Here is a 19,777-nt window from a genome sequence, read left to right on the forward strand (position 1 = left end):
ATCTCAGCAGTCAGCAATCCAGCTTCACCAGAGCAAAAACCCAGAGGCAAACAGCGTGGTGATAGCCCGCGGTTACCACACCGTGGCGAGCACCGTCCTGCTCAGAGAACCGGCGACGCCAGAAAGCTGCCGGTCACCGAGACAAGCGCATCATGGGCTCATGGCCATCGGCGTTGCAGGACAACCAGAACAGGAAACTGGAAGCCAGGAAAGAATGCGACTACTAGCAAATACTGTAAGTAGCAATCAAGGACATCAAATCATGGATGGCACACAACCGTCAGTCAAAACGCAGCCCAGGATGCCCAAACGGGACTGAGATTGTTCAACTCTATCCATACAGGTTCCGATTCTCTCTAACATCAGCAGCTCTCTCAACAAGCAGGAAGGGGGTATGTCCTCGGGACCAAAAAACAAACTGGGAAGACACTTCAGCTATACATCACAAAAGGCTGGACGGAAAACCCTATAAATAAGTCACAACTTGCAGCAGGTTCAGGCGTTCAGGACAACAAAGCCATCGTCGCGGGATGATGAGAACACCTTTTTTACATCACAAGCAAAACAATCTGAGCAAACTGCAGACGCCTTCCACCCAAACGGTTGCGCTGATCAAATGGGGATTTCACAGTTTGGTGCGCCTCTTCAACGTCTCCACTCAGCTTTCAGGGGTCTCTCTGCAGGCATTTAGAAGAAAGAAGGGAATTAATTGGAGACGTGACTGAACAAGACTACTATATGCAAGTAAAGAACATTTAAATAAAGATTAATCAGCAGTATTAATACATGATCAAATTTTTGTATGCCCAATGAAACATTATTTTCTTCTCGGGGCAAATATAGGTACGAGTTTCTAAATAATAACAGGCATAGAGAAGAAAAGTGCACTTTGAAATATTCGTTGAAGCTGCAATGCAAGGAGCATGTAATCTCATTTTCTTCCAAAGCATTTAAAAAGGTAGCTAACATTTCAAAGCCCAGCAATGTGAAAAAAGAAAAACGTGGGCATGGAGGGATACGTGGCCTCAGATTCTAAATGGATGTGACAGAATATAATGTAGTACAAAGCAACAAAATTAACTCCTTTTCTGTCAGCTTCTAAACTATCATGTGTCAAAACTTTATGTAAAATCAGCCACATTTGCCCTTATATTGAGACATCATAATAAGTTCGAGCAGCATTTGTTTAGGTTGAAATAGCATAAAAAAACTCTATGCAGGTTTTATGACAAGAAGATCGTGCTTATTATGACAAGGCATGTGATAGACATACAGATGTGATGAGTTTTCAAAGATTTTCTTTCCTACTTACCACTTGCATCTCTTGATGACAGCATAGCCTTGTCACCCTTCGCTCCATCCTTTCCACCAGCATTGGTTGGCCTTTGTGTACGTGGAGAATGCGAAACCATCTTACCATTAGTAGAGGAAGGAAGAGAGTGACGGCGAGTGAAGCCATTTTTCTCTGCTGAATCAGAGCTGAGTCTCGGTGAATTCTGTCCCCGCAGTTTCGCCTTTGCAGATTGTGTTGCAGCCATGTAGCTGGGCAGAGCTGGAGAATTTTTGGAACCATTTTCAGGATATTCTGGCTTAGTTGAGAATGAAGACCTCCTCTTGCTGCCTTTAAGGCTTTCAGTAGAAAGAGGTTCTTCTTTGGACCTCTGTTCCGTATCATTCACCAAAGCATTTTCTTCATTGTTAATGTCTTGCAGTGGCATAATTTCAGCTGGTGGAGTAACAACAGACAGATCATCAACTTTTTCTTCATTTATGACTGGATCTGAAGCAATTTCCTCATCAGGCTGGAGATCAGGTACCAGAATAGCCATCTTTGCATTATCCAATAGATTAACATTCTGGGGCTCTTGACTCTCAGGGTGAACCGGAACTTGCTTTGCACTTCTTAGTGGTCTGTCACATCGGACCTCTTGATCATCAGGGATCTCAGGTGCTGGATTAGATACCTTTGAGGTTTCTGCCATGGAATTAGTAACCTTCCTAAGGCTACGTTTAACCTTCTCAAGTTCAGTTAACTGTCCATCAGGCACTGAATCAGCAGGAGCACTACTCATTTTCCTTGGAATCCGTTTTGTCTTCTCAATTTCTGTGGTTGTATTTGTTTGTGAAGGCTCAAATGGTGTTGCAGAGCTCTTCCTAGCATTGCGTTTTAATTTCGCTGACTCAGTTTCCATTGCATAACTGGCCTTCCTTGCATGTGGCTTCGCATCAGTGCCAACTCTCTTTGGTTGGGAAATGGGCTTCCAGACATGACTAATGGTCCACCTCTCCAACCAGTTGAAGGCTGAATTAGGGTCCATCTCATCATACTGAAAGTGAAGAGCTTCAACCACAATTGGTGAAGATAGAAGCTACAGCACAGGCAAAATGATTGGAGTTAGCACAAAATGCCAAACTGTAGAGACAAATATCTTTTGCTTTGTACATTCAAGCCCTTGTACAACTGTATTCTGAGATTACCTTACGAGCAAAAGCATTTGAAGATAATTTCTCCTTCCATAAATCAGGTTTAGCACCCTGCAAGGAAAAAAGATCACACAGTCACCACTGTTGGGTCCCACATTAATTACAAAAGTGGATGTTGTGTCAGCAAATCATGCAGTTTTGATCACCATTTAAAAAAAGAAAGGAGTTCCTGCACAATATCCATATTGCCACTGTAAAAATATTTCTTGCTTTTAAGTTGAATATCAAGGTAGGATAAAAAATGTACATATATAGTCATCTATTTTTGCCGTTTGCTTTGAAATAGATAAGAAAGTTCCTGTCCGAGCCTCCAAGGTAACCGCAAAAGTGTAGCGAATGAAAAAAACAGATTTATCTTCAATTCAAAGCAACAGTGCCTAGGTATTCAAGCAATGGAGCAAACGAATTTCCAGAAATACTGCATGAATCATGTATGGGGCACAGAAATGTTCCCAATTTCCAATTATGCACGCAGCATTAGCAATTTGATGAAACAAGGAGATATAATACATACAACTTTAGAATTTATGCCAGGAGCAGTCTATACACACTAACTTCTTGGCATTTTGTCATCCAGAAGGGAGTTATCTAATTGAAGGTTACTCCAATACTTCCTTATCAGTGCCGCACGAATAATATGGACAGCAATATTAGAATGGAAGAACATTTTATTAGAAATATGTAATTTGAAACACAATATCTTTATTTAAACACACGGTTAGTTTTGTATTTGCTACCCATCAACCAAATATCCAAAGAAATTTCCCTATAGATCTTGATTGAGAATAATGGCAAGTACCAGTGTGACCTTAACTAGTTTGAGAAACCATAACAGAAACCAGTAAAATGGATCAACATGTACTTTTCTGGTTTAAAAAAAAGAAAACCATAGAATCAACTGTGATTGGTGAGGAACTTACCCCAAAGTTCTGTTGGGTCAGTTTCCGACTGGCATGAATGGCAGCTTGAGAAAGTCTGACATTCCTTCCACGGATCAGGGCTTGAAAATTCACAATCAACCATGTTGCCCGGAGAGTTGAAACAGCTTGCCTCCTTACAAGATGCCCCCGAATCAGAGCCTGAAGTCTTATGATCCCTTTCAATGCACGGAATGCTCGGCGTGCCTGGACCAGTACCACGATACCAATTAGCACCATACTAAGCCAAGTATCTACAACAAGAATAGTTATGTATTGCTCTATCACAGCAGTTTCAAAGGCTCAAAGCATCAATGTCACAGTAGTGCAGCACAACATTTTTTATTCATCTTATTGTTTTTATATGAATGACTCTAAAAGAGACTTGGTGCAGTGATAGATAACACTAGAACATGGCGCAAAGCCACAAGCAGATAGTACAAGTAATAAGCTAAGCGAATCAAAAATAGAGAAAAATAAACATCACCAGATAACCACGGAACGCAGCTTGCGCCTTCACAGCCGCTTGCTCTTCCCTCAACCTCTCAGCATCATTGGATGCATCAGAACCCACAGTGTCATGCTTCTCCAAATCTTGATTGACATCAGGCACTGCGACTTCACCTTGCACGCTGGAATTCTCACCCTTTGGCACCTCCCGCACGGCCTCATTGTTGTGGGCGCTAACAAGCACTGGCTCCGAGATAACCGGAGAGCTCTCAGAGAATGCAGGCTCCTTACCAGCATACCCTTTGTTGCTTGCACCCTTCTGCACGTGGAAAACAAACGCATCAATCACAAGAACAGATCTCTAATCCGTAGCTGCAGCTGCATAACCCGACACACGCCCAGAAATTCGAACCGTATCACCATTCTGAAACTACACAATAATAGCAACGTACCGATAAGTCCTTGGCCTTGGTGGAGCCGGACCTCGACGACGACTTCTTTCCGAAGAGCACGGACTTGATCCACTTCGCCGGAGACTTCCCCATTGGAGCCAAATCCGCCGCACGCCGGAGGGTTCAGAGGCTGCAACAGAACCGCACGTCAGTTGACAGATCTACACAACGACCAAATTTCACCGACACAAACCCACCAAGAAACGCAGCAAGCAACCAAAGCCCGGATTCTGACAACAGCCCCACCCCAGCGAAAGCAACCTTGCAGAGGATTAAAAAATCACAAAAAAGAGAGAAAAAAAGAGAAAAAACGACGCTTCAAAGGCGCGCCCCGCGAACTCCCACAAATGCAGCACCAAGGAAGCCAAATCCACGGTAAAAGGCACCGAAACCACCACAGAGGCGCCCGAAACACCGTTCCCTGCACCCCCAAACAGCACAGATCTAGACGACGGCGGCGGCGGCCGGAGGATGCGCGCCGGATCTAAGAAAGCGTCGCCTCGCTCACCTGAGGCAGCGGCGGCGCGAAACCCTAGCTCCCCCTCTCTCTCTCCTCCCTCCCTCCCTCCCCCCTGCCTGCCTGCCTGCCTACACAACCATTCCAGAGAGAGAGAGAAGAGAGAGAGCGGGTCAGTGTGGGAGGAGGCTACTGGCGTTGGCTCGTAGTACTGCGCCGAAATGGCTCCCAGAGGAAGAAATGAGCTGCGCGGAAAAGAAAAAGGAAAACAAAAAAAAGATAAGAGGCCGAGCCACTAGGAGTCTGGAGAGTGTGACTGAGCTAGTGTGCGGGCCCCACCGCGCAACGGAACCGCTTCGCCTCGCCCGCGGGTGTGGGAGCGGACGGGGTCCCTTCGAAACCGACATGCGGGGCCCACGTCCCGCGCCCTGGGATTACAGTGGATGGCATGTGGGCCCCGCCGCGGTTTTGCATGCGCGGCGCGGCACGTCGGTGCGCGAGGCGTGCGGTGGTGGATTACTGCAGGGTTGAACCAGGCCCACATGGCATAGGCCGGAGATATTTTCCGTCCAGTCCAGCTGTAGCCGTGAAACTTTTTTCCCGGGGGAAAAGGTTTGCAGGGCCTCGTCTTTTCTTACCGGCTAGCTGTCAACCCGTCCCCACCAGTGGCGCTTGGACGGGCCCTCGCGGCGAGGTGGTCCAGATGTCAGTGTCTGTTTCCGTCTCCTCCTGTGGCATGAACGTTGCCCGTGGGGGCCAGCCAAGATTGGTGCGAGAGAGGTGAGCGGGTCCTTTTTGGATCACGTCATGTGCGGTAATTACTGTATCCACGACAACTCAAAAAAACTGCTAATCTTCCTCCTAATATCTTCTTTAGGGGAAAAATGAAAAAAAAAACTCCAACAGTTCCTTCAAACCCCCTCCAATCTTTTCGCGACGCGAAAAACTTCCCCGCGTCACGCAAATATGCGAGGCGCCACCAATCCGCCCCGAGACTGCTTTCCCACGCGCGATTCACCGTTCCCGCCCTCGCGGAGGCGGGAGACCGGGCCACCTCCGTCCGCCACGCCGGGCCAATGCCAGCGCGCCCCTAGCCCAGCTGCCCCTCCACGCCGGCACCGCTCGCCAGCGTCGGCTGCCCGCGGCTGCGCAGTCCTTGGCCGCCGCAGCACACACCACGCCTGCGCTACCCATCTCCCAACACCGTCGCCGCCGCCGCCACTCCAGCGCCCCTCCTCCCTGATATGGGCGCGCAAGAGATGGCGGTGGAGGAAGTGCTGCATGCCGTCGCCGCCGCCGATGTCTCCACCTCCTCCGTGAAGCACCACCACCGCCTCTTTCGCCACACCATGCTCCATCTCCTCGCGAAGGCCTTAGGTACCCACCCCATCTTCGCCTCCGCTCCCCACCTCTCCGGATGGCACCCCGCCATCGTCTGTGTGTTTTAGTCGCCGGTGGTGGAGGAGGTGTTGTGTGCAAGCAGGTAGTTGGACTGCTGACTGAAGGTGGTAACAGGGTAACACTTTGGTGGAAAACCAACCTCTTCTTTGATAAAATTCGACCCAACCATCCATCAACTTGCCCCGAGCCTTTAACCAAAGTTGGAGAGGGTGGAATTAGCTACAAGTGATAGAAGCACTTTTGTTGTTAGGACCCACGGTTTTGGAGATTTAAATCTCTGAACTTCGATCAAAACTTTGATCTCTCTCTCCTTAGGATCTGTTCGTCAGTTAACCTCAAATGCTGAAACAGTGTTGACTTTTAATCTTTGAGCTCAAGTTTAAATATCCAAACTCATTTTTCTCGATTCAACAACTACTGTAACTTGTTAACCATAGAATATACCTTCCATTTTGCATGTTATAGCACAACATTCTTTTGTGAAACTTTTCTGAATTTTGAGCCAAAGTTGGCTACTCATTACTGATCACGAGGGGGAGAGACGGATCGCGAAGGGGAGGTGGGCAGCCCAACTAATGGGTCCAATTATGATGGCATGGCATGTTTTGAATTATTGGGGGGTATTTATTGGCATTCTACTATGGGTTGATATATTTTTGGAAAAAGAAAATTTTAGCATAGTCCCTGATGCATCATTTTGGGCAAGAAATTTTTGGAGAACTCTTGAAGTTGCTCTAAGGCTCCTTGAACATAGGATTGCAAAAACATAGGAATAGGAAAAACTTAGAAGGAATGCAACTACAAAACATAGGATTAGAAAATACATGAATTTTTCCTAAGGTAGGTGTTTGGATGGGTATAGGAAATTCACAGGAATGGAAATCTTATAAAGTGTATAATCCCCAATAGCATTAGCTAAACTAGAATGGAAACCTTAATGGGTGCTCAGGGACTTGCATTAGCAACAGCTAAGCTCATTTGCCTCGATCCCATGCAAAGGGAAAAGAAAAAAAAGAGGTCTGACTGGATGTTATTTTTCCTGTGGTTTTCCTATGAAATGAGCAGCATAGGAAACTTTCCTTCAATTTTCCTATACTCCAATCCTCCATTCCAAAGGCATGAACAGTGCCCATCCTATAGGAAATGGAATCCTTCATTTTTCCTCCAAAATTCCTCCAATCCAAAGAAGGTCTAAACCGCTGTTCTGATAGTGTTTTGGAACTTAAAAACGGTGAGCATGCTTACTCCCTGCAGTGGGCGCGTGGTCGTCTTCAATTATGCCCATTTCGCCCCTTCTAGATGTCCGGGTTACGTCAGTACATGATGCTCGTCATTATTCTACGACACAGTGAGAAAAATAAACTTTCTAATTTTTCATCTTTTTAGTTAATATTTTAAATAACCTATTCGAAGAAATATTTGCATATACTCTTTTGCCAGCGCCGATCCGCATGGCATGACAAATACTCCATTGCTCTACAAGTTTGTCGCGTGGAAATGTGGAATGCACGTTGACACACTCCTCCTATCGAATTCAGCGTGACGTATGCATGTGGCACACCGACGGGCTCGAGGATCCCATCACATCCAAGCAAGTACGGAGCCTAGCAATTAGTAAGGGCCTAATCAAACCAAACAAGAAGAAGATTAACAGCCTAACTGATTTAAGTACTCGATGATTAACAGCCGATGTTAATCGTAACAGCCACATAGATTAGACCTGACTGGTGGTGATCCTGGTCCAGGAGGTAGCGTAACGGCCGCCATTTGAATCCCGATCCTCGGATGATTGGATGGTGCCGATGCTGTTTCGCTCACGATTTGGTGGTGGTGGGCAGCTAACTTTGGATTCTATTATTATATTAAAGTTGTAACGCCACTATCATCGTTTAGGTACGGAGTTTGCATCGGTAGAGAAGAAGAGAATCCCACTTTTTCAAGTAAGTTGGATACGAGGTGCTAAACTTTAAACTTTAGGAGGGTCACATCGGATGTTCGGACGCTAAATAGGAGGACTAAATATGAGTTAATTATAAAACTAACTGCAGCACCTCTATACTAATTTGCGAGACGAATCTATTAAGTCTAATTAATTCATCATTAGCAAATGGTTACTGTAGCACCACATTGTCAAATCATGGACTAATTAGGCTTAATAGATTCATCTCGCGAGTTAGACTCCATCTGTGCAATTAGTTTTGTAATTAGACTATATTTAATACTCATAATTAGCATCAAACATCCGATATGACAGGTACTAACAACTTTAGGATGGTGTATTAAACACCCCCTAAGTGCATTTACCCGTGAACCCACATCTGTGTGAAGGGTCGGAGATGTAGGTTATACAGAAGCATTTTGAGTACGTTATTGAGACCGACGGAGCTCGATCGCGTGGTTTTTGTTCAGGGGTGACGCTGCCGCCTGCCGCACGCGTCGTCCGGTTCGCAGCGGATGCCGATCGAACGAATCAGCCGACGTCACGCGCGTGCGGGCGTGCGCCTGGCGCGCCGCTCGCGGCCTCACCACGCTGTCGGCAACCGGTCGGCCCCGCCCAGGCGCGCGGCGAGGGTGCGATGCACGCTACAGCCTCATGCACCGCCGTCCTCCCCTCCGGCTCCCGGCGCGGCGACGGCGGCGTGCTCTGCGCTCTCCTCCCGGAGATTCCTGTTCCAACACACCTACGACAAAAATATGACTAGATATGGATGTGTAGCTGAAGCAACACACGTACGAGATCCAATCCAACACCTTGTTGACGGCAACGCAACGTTCTCGGAGAGGAATCATGTCCAAAAGGAGGTCAATTGCAAAAAGGTAAAACACGGAGGTGGCTGGCCCAGCGTGAAAAGGAAAAGCTGACCGACCAAAAGTGAATGGCATCTGGAATTCTGGATCACACAAGGAAGAGCCATTGTTCACCACAGCTGTTTCTGCATTCCTTATATATATTCTCGACCTGTACCACCCTCGGCTGGTTATCCACCAGTTTCTTCAGTCACTGTTGCTTGCTGAAAAGCTTCTGCGATGCGTGTGGTGGAAGAATCTCCTTGTATTGCTAGTTTAGTGTTACTGACTACAGAGTCTTCGCATAAAGCCAGGTGTCCTATAGTATCCTACTACAAAGCCACGAGTTAGGGCCTCGCTTTCAGCTTTGGCAAAGCCAAACCACAAAGAATCGAGTGGTTGCGTTGCATGATTCTCTTGAAGTGTTTTAAGGTTGGGGGGCTTTATTTAGGGTTTTCCGATGAAGAAGGCACACTACTTGTCCAATCAATATCTCTTCTTTCTCTCTGTCTCAAGTCTTGCATGATCTATCGGCGATGCTCTATCTGTTGGGATATATGGTAGGTTCATAAAGTGGCTTCTGAAGCTTGTTGGGCACAGCACAATGCTGCCTGCTTGGAGTTGAGCCGTCCTTGTCACCCAGAGACGGCGTTGAATAAAAGGGCAGATGCAAACCTCGGTTTATTGCTGACACGATAGCTTGGGTGGTTGTGCTGTTGTGCACCTGCACCTGCAACCGCAATGGCGAAGTTGAGCGAAAAGGCTGCCGGGGGTGTACATATAGGATTTGAAAGGCTACTGTTGTACCATAACAACAAGTCTACGTAGGTGGAGCCTTGGAGAGGATAACAGACTTCCTGGCAGAGAAGCACCATAAAAATTGATTCGTAGGAGCGTCCGTTTATTTCTAAGCACGAGCGGAATTACCACCCAGCACCTACAAAATGGGAGCGGTACCGTAACAGGTGACCCGCCCCTGGAGAACCATTTGTAGGGGCGGGAGATGGCGTCACCTGCCCCTGCGAATGGGGGAAATTTCCAGGAGCAGTGACGGTAGCACCCACCCTCGGAAATGATGCCTCCATTTGCAGGGGCAGGTGACGCCATCACCCGCCCCTGCAAATGGTTCTCCAGGGACGGGTCACGTGACGACCCGCCCCCTAGAAATGGGCGACAAAACAACCAGTTGGGGTTCTTCCTCCTCCCAACAGCACAGTCATTGCTCGGAGGAGGTGCTGCTCGAAAATCGAAAAAAGCAAAAAAGATAGGGGAAGGTTTTCAACTTTGTTTCCTTGGAGTTGGAGCTTATAGGAGGTAAGTTGATGCTATTTTCTTATCTTTTGAAGCTTATTGCATAGGTTTTAGGCTCAAATGGAGTTCCATATACCTCTAGATAGATCTAGATCTCCAAGGTGTGGATTAGCCATTTGGAGCTCCATTTACCTCAAACTTTTGGATGAAGTTAGGTTATTTAGGTAGGAGAACAAGATTATCTAATCATTTGTACTCAACTTTGATGTTTTAGCCTCATTCATGAATCATGAATTTCCTAGATATCCATGGAGAAGAGAGAAGAAGATTTGGTTTTTTCTATATTGATCCATGCATGATATAATTTTCATTTTTTAAGATTTTGTGGGATAAAATAAGTTGACATGGACGATGAATAATTATTTTTCATTTTTTCCAAGATTTCTATATTTTTATTTGTTTATTAGGAAATAGTGCATGTGTATAATTATATATATATAGTGTTTTTACATGGTGTAATTTTTTTTCTATTCAGATAGATGGATAGGTACATGGATGTACCAAGCACGAAGAACGGATGCCTATTTCCGTGGAGAACTTAACAAATTTATTAAAGGTGCGGAGAATAATGCAATGGTTCAGAAGACAAAGATGGTGGCTTGTTCGTGCAAAAACTGCAAGAACATGAGAGTATTCGAGGGGACAACTACAATAAGATCACATGTGATGGTTCGAGTTTTCGTTGAAGACTACATGATCTGGACATATCATGGTGAGAAAGCACCCACTCAGAATCCGCTCGACGAAATCATGGAAGATGTGAAGTTTGATAGAATGTTTGATGCTTACGATTGTTTTGATGAGGGTGGCGACGATGATGGTGGTGGTGGCTCCGATGGAGATGATGGTGTTGATGAGGGTAGCGATGGTGGTGGTGGTGACAATGGTGGTTATGATAGTAGTGGCAACGACGAACTTGGTGAAAGTGATTTCTTGAGCCAGTTGTTGCGTCACACCGAAGCGGAACTATTGGTTAGTAGTGCAAAGGCGTTAGGAAACTTCGAGACGGTGAAGAAATCAATGGAGAAGAATATGTACAAGTGTTCAAAGGGATGTCCAAAATACTGGACCGTGCTTCGTTTCATACTTGAGCTGTTAATTCTAAAGGCTAAGTACGGCTGGTCCGACGGTAGTTTCAATGATTTGTTGCGTATCTTGGCTTGATTGCTTCCAAAGTCAAATAGAGTACCCGCCCACATATATCGAGCAAAGAAGCTTGTCAGTCCGTTTACGATAGGTGTGAAAAGAATTCATACATATCCAAATCCTTGTATCTTGTACCGCGGGATACTTTCAAGGCTCGGTGGAGCCGTGGAGAAGAACAGGCCTCCTGGCAGATAGAAGGTGAGCAGTGCGTGTCAAACGCTCTTGACACGTGCATGCTCGAAGGTCGCGATTCGTCCTGGACAAGAATGAACGGACTCCCTCTGCTTCTCTTGCTCTGCCAGTCTGGTTTCGCTGCCCCTCCGTCGGCGAGGAGGCAACTGCTCACCGATCAACCGCGAGGTCAGATCACTTGTCACACAACAGGATCAAGTAATCTGTGAAAACAGTATGACCCGAAAAGAAGGGGAAAAGGAGGACAAAATGGTGGGTGCAACTGTAAAGCACTGCAAAACCACAGATGGGCCTGACTCGGAACAGCCCCGTGTGTAGCCGCTACACTGCTGCTGCTGCCGCCGCCGCCGCCGTGGGGGAGAAGAAAGCTTCAGGCTGCGGCCTGCGGGACCGTGGGGATTTCGTCTCAGGGATCACTAGCGCGGGTCACCTCTGCACGCGGGCGGGCGCACGGGCCAACACCCCGGGCGCCGCCTCGCCTTGCCGCTCAGGTGCAGGCGGCCGCAGAGCTGATTTTAGAGCTGGTGACATTTGCAAGCATGAAAATGAATATCGAATTGACCAAAATTTCTACACAACCCCTGTACGGCAATCAAAATTCAGATCTAGATTTGCGGTTTACTGCTTCATCTGGCTTGCTAAATCGCAACCATTTCCAGTTAGCATAGGATTGGGCCTCGTTGTCGAAGGGAACAGCATCGTTGCAGGGGTCTTGCGCCTTGCCCGATCGAGGTGGCTCTGCAATCTGCTCCCGGTATCTCTGCCCCATCTCTTCAGCCTCAGAAAACACCTTCTGCAGCCAGAATCGATGAAAATGTGAGCATTCAAATGAACATACAACTGGGAACGGTGTCTATCATTTCATTTCAAAAGAAAATAGTGTGTTATGGTGCCCTTTTGGAGAACCAAAATTTTCTCACCTCTTTGTCTGTGATAAACAGTCCAGGTTCGCTCTCGAGGTCCTTTGTGCTGCATAAAGCCAAACCCATGCAGTCATGTACAGCACAAGCTCATCGAACAGCAGACGACTTTTTCCACAACAAATCTTACAGTGCATTAGAGTGATAGTATGCATGAACTACAGTTATTGCAAGTTTGCTATGTTATACCTGAGGGCAATTCTGTCTGGAGTTGTCGATTTAATGACAAGAGCTTTCACCGTCTCACCCACTCTTAGCACATCAGCGACAGATCTCAGCTGACCATGTGTTATGTTGGACATGTGCAGTAAGCCACTGCAAAACATTGCCAACTTATAAATCCTAGATACAGAATGCTCACAGGCTTAGCAAGTTGTAATAACAAAAGATGCAAAATTGTTCACGATCCAGGTATCTGAAGTGGTTCATGAAAGAATTGTCAGTTTGATATGACAAACAGACATGCGTAGCAGATTGCAACTAAAACTAAAATGATCAAAATTTTAAAAAGAACTTATTGACAACACTGAAGCGTGGAAATATGGTGCCTCTATAATAAGGAAAGGAACACTTAGCCGAACCACAGCATAATTGCCCTGAATCTAAGCTGGGAGATTAACACAGGAGAGATCCCTTGCTAGATTTTATAGAGGGAATCGGGTTTAGGCACACATTTTATTGGAGCAGTTGGGAAGAACACTGGCAAGTTTTTGCAATTGTTGGAAAAAGGAGATTGCTCAGCCATGTTGCCATATATTGCATTATATCTCGAGGACTAAGCTATAAAAAACTCACACATGATTACAAAATAATCTGAACTAGAGGTGCACAGGATTGACCTAGATCATGCGGTTTGCAGAAAATATGGCCAGAAATGAAATTTCAGCATTAGTACGCAATCATTCTGAAACCACATCTAGGTTGGGCAGAAAAGGAAGAAATGGCATCAGTAAAAACAAGATTAGGGTCTTGAGATGTTACCCTCTGTTAGTCTCGCCAATCCTAATTTGTGCACCATACGGAAATAACTTGCGGACTGTTCCTTGCAAGAGAGTCCCTTCTCTAAGGTATGTCACCGCCTAAACAAGTAAGCAATTTTTTAAAAAGAAAAGAAAGATAGATAACTCAACTCCTGAGTTCACTAATAAATTAGAGCGTGTTGAAAACATATTGCAAAGTGATGGAGGTAATTTGGAGAGTACTCTGGAAACAGATAGCAAAAGGTGATTAAGTAGAAAAGCTTATTGCATAACTATTGCTTACAAGCAACCAGATAAGTTTTTAAACACGTAAACAACTAATACCTACTTCGAACAAATACAACAAATAAAAAAAAGAGTAAGATGAAGTACTGAAGTATTTGGTGTACACCTCGTAACAGGCAGCAGAGGTCAATGCACGCAACTTACCCATGCTTCTTTTTCACTAATTATCAATTCGTTAGCCCCTTCATCAATCCTTGTAATACAGACATGAATTTCTTGACCAACCTGTGTATGCAAAAAGAAAAAGAAGTTTAAATCACGCATCAAATTCAAGCCCAAAAGGTGATTTGAAACCATCAATCCTGCTGTCCTGCTGATATACCAACTGCGGAACAGCATACAGCCAGACAAAACTCAGGTTTGAAGTTTCTCTATGAGACGTGAAATTATATTACGCAATACAAATGATGCAGAACTTACTTTATTCTTTAGATCTGTGAAATTTCTTGGTCTAGTCATCATCTCAGGCTTAGGGAGGAATGCACGAAGGCCCTGAGAAGGGAAATGCACTTGAGCCATAAATTACAAAAGTGAACTAAGTACTGTACTGTAAACTTGTACCTCAATTCTAGACAGCAAGCCACCAGCATTCCACTCATAAATTTTGACCTTGATGGGTACATTTAGCTGTTTTATCTGGAAATCAATGTACACAGTCATTGATACAAAAGTAAGATCAAACTTTCTCATAGAGCAGTATCATTGCAAAATTAACAAGACAAGTAGACAACTATTTCTTGTTACCAAAAAGAGGCTATGATGAAAGAAAAATGTCTGCATTGAAAACGTTTTGCATTGTTCTTCATTCGTGCAATCCTAAAAGCATTCAAAAGAAGGTAGTAGGTCTAAGTTTAATGGCCTTGAATGTAGATTGTGCCCACTGTGCAGACTATAGGACTCATAATTATAGGACTATAAGCCCACTGTACTCACTTTAACACTAAAATAGCTGTTTAGGCTGTAGAGCAGGAAATTAGTTTAGTCGAGTTGTAGCTCCTCGAATATAGCTGTTAGTTTGAACTAGTTCCTACTTTCTAAAATTCGATCATGTTCAACCTCTACTCTACTTTTTTTTTTAGAAAATGGAAATACCTCTACTCTACTTGGCAGCGCATAAAAACTCAACAAAGAATGATCAACCAAATTATTCGTAAGAGATCGCTCCAAGGATTTCCAACAACAAAAGAAAGGATTGGCATAGAGGACCTGCCTCGCTCTGTGCCACGCGACGCGCCGAAACAGCCTGCGTGCGGACACCAGCGGCCGCCCGCCAAGTGTTCGACCGAGGACTTCAGCGAACACGATCGCGCCAACGCCCGCCACCGCCGCGCCTTTCTCCTTCACATTCCTGCCGCTTGTCAGCACCCCATCCTCCTCTCCGCCGCCGATATGCCTGACCACGACGCCCACTCTCCCTTCCGTGGCGAACTCGGCCGCACGCTCTGACCCGACGTCGCACGCCAGGTACCCGAACTCCTCCCCGGGCATCGGCACCGCCTCCTTGTTCAGCATCAACGCCGGCTCGCCACCGGCTCCGATGTCGACGTCGAGGGTCCTCCCGTCGCTCCGGACCACGACGCCGGCGACGAAGTCCCCTGGCTTGGGGTCGTAGTACCTGACCACACGCCCGCCGGCGGACAATCCAACGCTCCTCGCCGCCTCACCCGCCGCGTCGCTCTCCGCGCGCTCCCCTGCGGCGGCGTCCGCTTCCGCGTCGGGGTCAGTGCTCTTCACCTGGAAGAACTTGAGGAAAGGCGCGAGCGCTTCCTCCGTGGACAGCACCGGGACGGGCTCGGGCTCCTCCTCCTCGGCATCCTCCGCGACGGAGGGGGACGGCTTCTCGAGGAGGTGGAGCTCGTCGCCTCTGCCACCGTCGGCTGAGGAGGACGACGAGCCGTGGACATGGAGCGGTGATGGGGCCGCTGCTCTTCGGGAGCAGAGGAGGTGGCTGCTCGCGGTGGGGGCCTTGTGGTGCTTGCCCTGGCGTCTTCGAACTCGAGGTGAGATGGACGCGGCGGGGAGGAGGGAGAGGAGGGAGGGGGGCGGCATGGCGAAGCGGGCGAGCGAGGAGCTAGCTCGTGGGCGGGCAGCCGTCGCGCGGTTTTATCTCATCATCCCCTCGCGCCGCGTCGGCGGCTCTCGCCGCGGCCACGAGGGACGGGATTTATCTGCCGGTTTCTCCCGTTTGCTGCTAACGGGTCCAATCACTCCCCTTATTCCGGGGTGCTGCCGTGCCCAATCTCAAGGGCCACGTCGCCTCTTTTTTTCGACCGTCCGATCGCGGGTGATCCGGCGGTCCGAGGCTGCCACCAGAGCACGCCGTTTTGCTAGAAGCCCCTTGGGTTCTTGGCTTATTGATTCCGAGTCCAGGTGAGGCCTCCAACACGTTCGTTTTTCTTGCGCAGCGCCGCCTGTGCTCCAGAATATTCCTACACCAAGAAGAGAAAATTCGAAAATCGTGCCAATTTTGCGGAAAGATGCTCGCCTGGCATTTTGCGATGACCCCCCTGCCGCCGCCCGCCCTCGCCGCGTGCTTGCGGCCTGAGATGCTCCATCCCGTGGTGCTGGGCTACGTGTCCGCTTTTGTGCTCCTGGAATGTGCGTTTGATTGCTTTGTGTCCTGTTAATGGGGGGTCTTGCCGCGGCCTCCCGGGCCTGGCCACGTCGCCTTGAATTCGCGGCCGTTCGATGGCGACCGACTTGGTCGACCGGAGCTGCCACTGGAGCGCGTAGTTTTGCGAGAAGCCCCTTAGGTTCTTGGCTTATCGGTTCCTGGTCCAGGGGGAGTTGCTCCGCCCCGAGGTGCTAGGCTACGTGTCTTCGTCCCACTGGTTGGAAGCCTCAAGGATAAGGATGCGCTTGTTTGCTTTGTGTTTTTTTATGTTAGATACATAAAATTTGTTACAGGTGGTAGCGGTGATGTATACGTGTGCATCGGTGCAGTGTTGACATGTTCTTTTGCTACGCTGACGTGTTCTTTGCTACGCACATGTGCCCGCCAACGTGTTGATATGTAGTGTTTTTTTAGTTTTGGGTTCTGTCTATATATAGACTCTTCGCTTTAATGTATTGATGTTTGGGATTCCAGAGTTTCCCTTGATGCAAATCACCCACTGCGATTATGGTGTGGTCTAGGCTACGTGACGTTTCGCTGGCGAGCAAGAACTGGTGTGTGCGTGCTCGTATTGCTCACATGTGGGATTATTGCGGTGCTCGAGATGGACAGCCTGCTTTGCATCTTGATTTGGTGATTGTAGATGAAAAGGTGCATGCTTTTCGGCCGGATTGGAGTTGTGTTTATGTGTATGTGTGTTGATCTGACTGTTAGGTGTGTGCAGGGAGACGTTATGTATGCAGAAGCTGGTGGGCGTGATGTTGATAAGGTTAGGAGTGCCGTCAAGGAAGGTGATGTGTATTCGTTTAGTAAGTTCATTGTGGTCAATATGAAGCCTTCCTATAAGCCTTTTTGTGTGAAGTATATGATCAAACTCACCCATGGACGAAGATGGATCGTGTTGAATCTGTTGTTGAATCATTTTCTCGATTTGTGTTTTACCTGTCGCTACTTTCTGATCTTTCTTCGCGGTAGGAAGTCAGGTATATTTTATAGGTTAGTGATGCGTTATTGATTGTTAGGTTATTTTGAGTTATTTACTGTTCTTTTAAATTTTATTTCCCTCTTACAATAATTATGTGTACTTTCAAATATTATAGCAATGATAATTGGTGTGTCTGATGTTACTCATATACGGGTAGGGAGTAACTCAATTGATACACCTAGAAGAGTCATTGGTCTCAAGGATTTGAGGTATTTTGCTTCTTCGTTGGAGTTAAATTCTATTGATTTTTATACATGGTTATTTATATTTGTATGTATCATTGGTGATTTGTTTTTCTTGTATGTTTGCAGTGGTTTGAAGATAAATTTTGTTTTACGGGGAAATCATGCAAATGAGTTTGACGCTAAAGCGGTTCATCTGCTTGGTCAGGAACACGCTGTTGGGATATTTGTTGGTACTTTGGTCAAATCGTACCGATGTTAGTTTTCAAATTGGTATTGTTTTCTTTATATTGGTTGTTTTGGATGTTTGCTACACCAGATTTGGTTCTCACTTTATGTAGGTGAGGAGACTTTGTCTGATGGGTCCCCTTGTAAATGGTACCTTAATGAAGATATAGCAGAAATAGATGAATTCTATGAAAGGTGTGTGTTGCTTGCATTGTTTTTCCTTAGATACTTTAAATTTTACACTTAATCCGTTGTTGTTGTGTTTATTTTTATTTGTGTTTGTCAGGGTTGGTGATAATTTCACGAAAATAGATTGGATTATTGATGAACAAGGTGGTGATTACCATAGGTCTGGTCAATTGCCGCAGAGGAGTGTGTCTGAACTTCGAGCTTTAGATCCTTGGGAGGTTGAGGTAATTTAATATTTATGTTTTCGTGTAGTTTCAATATTGATGTATGCCGTAGTATTTTATTACAGTGTGTATCTGTTTCTCTTGTAGGCTACCGATTTTCTGTGTGCTGTGACAGTAGTGAGGATTAACACTACTCAACCATGGTGGTTTTCGTCATGTGCTAGATGCCATAAGGCTTCTGCTCCGTATGGATCTAAGTACCGCTGTAGCAGTAGTTACACTTCTACTACTGCTATTCCTAAGTATGTTTTTTAGGCGGCAATTGTTTTGTTACTATTGGTACTGTTTATATTTTTTCCCTGATTTTTCCGATTGTAGGTATCGTCTCTATTTAAATTGTTCCGATGGTAAGGCTGCTGCTGAATTTGTGCTATTTGGAAGGGTAGCTCAACAAGTGGTTGGAAGCCTGTTATGTCTCTTATGAAAAATGATGGGATTCCAATAGAGATTGTTGCTATTGTGTCTCAAAAGTTTACTTTTGCCGTGTCTGTTAGTCAGAAGATTTTGACGCAGAGGGTTGTATCTTTTCAAGTTAATGAGGGTGGAGTCTTTTCTTGGGAGGCAAGCTTGTATGCTAGATATACAGGATTATGATGACGTTGAAGTCACAGAGGTGTCGTCTTTCTCTAGCAATGCTGACTCCTCTAAGCAATCTTCTGCTTCTGTTGGGTTATCTGTGCAGAGGACGCGTAACTTATCGCGCCGAGTGGTAATAATGGCTTCTAATGGTATTTTTTGTTTTCTCTTTTTTTTGTTGTGAGGTAAATTTGTTCCCTAGGTTTTTCTTATTTGTGCTTGTATGCAGCCTTTGGTTACTAAGCGAGTGGATAGGTCTAGGGATAAGCAAGCGAGTGGATAGTTCTAGGGATAAGCAGGTTGAAAATGTTGGAGGATCAAGTTCATCGTCGTTAATGCTTGATCAGTTACGTGTTTTTTGTAGTTTATGCATCTTATCCTTTGTTTGTCAGTTACTAGATCTAACTACCTAATTTCTTCTTCAATTATTGGCAGCAATTTTTTTGCTGGTACAAGTGCTCACAGTGGTGTTGTTGCGGAGAATTTGAAGATTCCTGCAGTTATAGATGGTTTGGTTGATAATACGGAAGGCGAGGAAAGGAATCCTAAGGTTTTGTTCATTTGCATTGTGTATGTTTGTTTGCTCCCTGTGTAGCTATTTATGTATAATGTTTTTTGAGTGGAGAACGTAGCAACGATGGCCATGATAGCGATAAGGTTGATGGTGCTGATGAGCATGAGAAGACCAGAGATGCTAAGGGAGCTAAATTGGTATCGACGAAGAGGTTGCTTTCTGATTCCACTTAGTTTTTTTATTTTTTTTGTCCATGTACTTATTTTTCATTGCATTATCTGATTGTAATGATATTGATTCGATTTCCTGCAGGCGAAGGTTGAATCATTCGTGATGATATTGCTACAATTTTCTGCAGATGATAGTTGGGTTAGCCTGGTGTTCTTGATGTTCAAACAAAGTTAAAAAGTGTTTCTTTGCAAAGAAAGCGGAGTGGTGATGATCTAGGGTCCTTTGTGGGTTATATAACTATACTATTTGTAT

The 19,777-nt window shown here is 45.9% G+C and overlaps 2 protein-coding genes across 2 annotated transcripts; both read right to left on the minus strand.

Moving 5' to 3' along the window:
- Window positions 1-263: 263 nt before the first annotated feature.
- LOC117849458 (protein IQ-DOMAIN 31) lies at window positions 264-4,972 on the minus strand. Its single transcript, XM_034731017.2, has 7 exons — window positions 4,812-4,972; window positions 4,304-4,433; window positions 3,889-4,170; window positions 3,405-3,608; window positions 2,479-2,535; window positions 1,313-2,369; window positions 264-677 (listed from the first exon to the last, which is right to left on the minus strand). The coding sequence occupies exons 2-7, from the start codon at window positions 4,394-4,396 to the stop codon at window positions 646-648; spliced, it is 1,725 nt and encodes a 574-aa protein (XP_034586908.1). The 5' UTR covers window positions 4,397-4,433; window positions 4,812-4,972; the 3' UTR covers window positions 264-645.
- Window positions 4,973-12,127: 7,155 nt separating this feature from the next.
- LOC117850871 (protein PIGMENT DEFECTIVE 338, chloroplastic) lies at window positions 12,128-15,927 on the minus strand. The gene is made up of 8 exons (XM_034732755.2): window positions 14,989-15,927; window positions 14,344-14,418; window positions 14,203-14,274; window positions 13,927-14,007; window positions 13,499-13,596; window positions 12,707-12,832; window positions 12,518-12,566; window positions 12,128-12,390 (listed from the first exon to the last, which is right to left on the minus strand). Exons 1-8 carry the CDS (start codon window positions 15,829-15,831, stop codon window positions 12,190-12,192), a joined length of 1,545 nt encoding a protein of 514 aa, XP_034588646.1. The 5' UTR covers window positions 15,832-15,927; the 3' UTR covers window positions 12,128-12,189.
- Window positions 15,928-19,777: the final 3,850 nt, after the last annotated feature.

This window comes from Setaria viridis, chromosome 3, assembly GCF_005286985.2.
Source record: "Setaria viridis chromosome 3, Setaria_viridis_v4.0, whole genome shotgun sequence".
Taxonomy (NCBI): domain Eukaryota; kingdom Viridiplantae; phylum Streptophyta; class Magnoliopsida; order Poales; family Poaceae; genus Setaria; species Setaria viridis.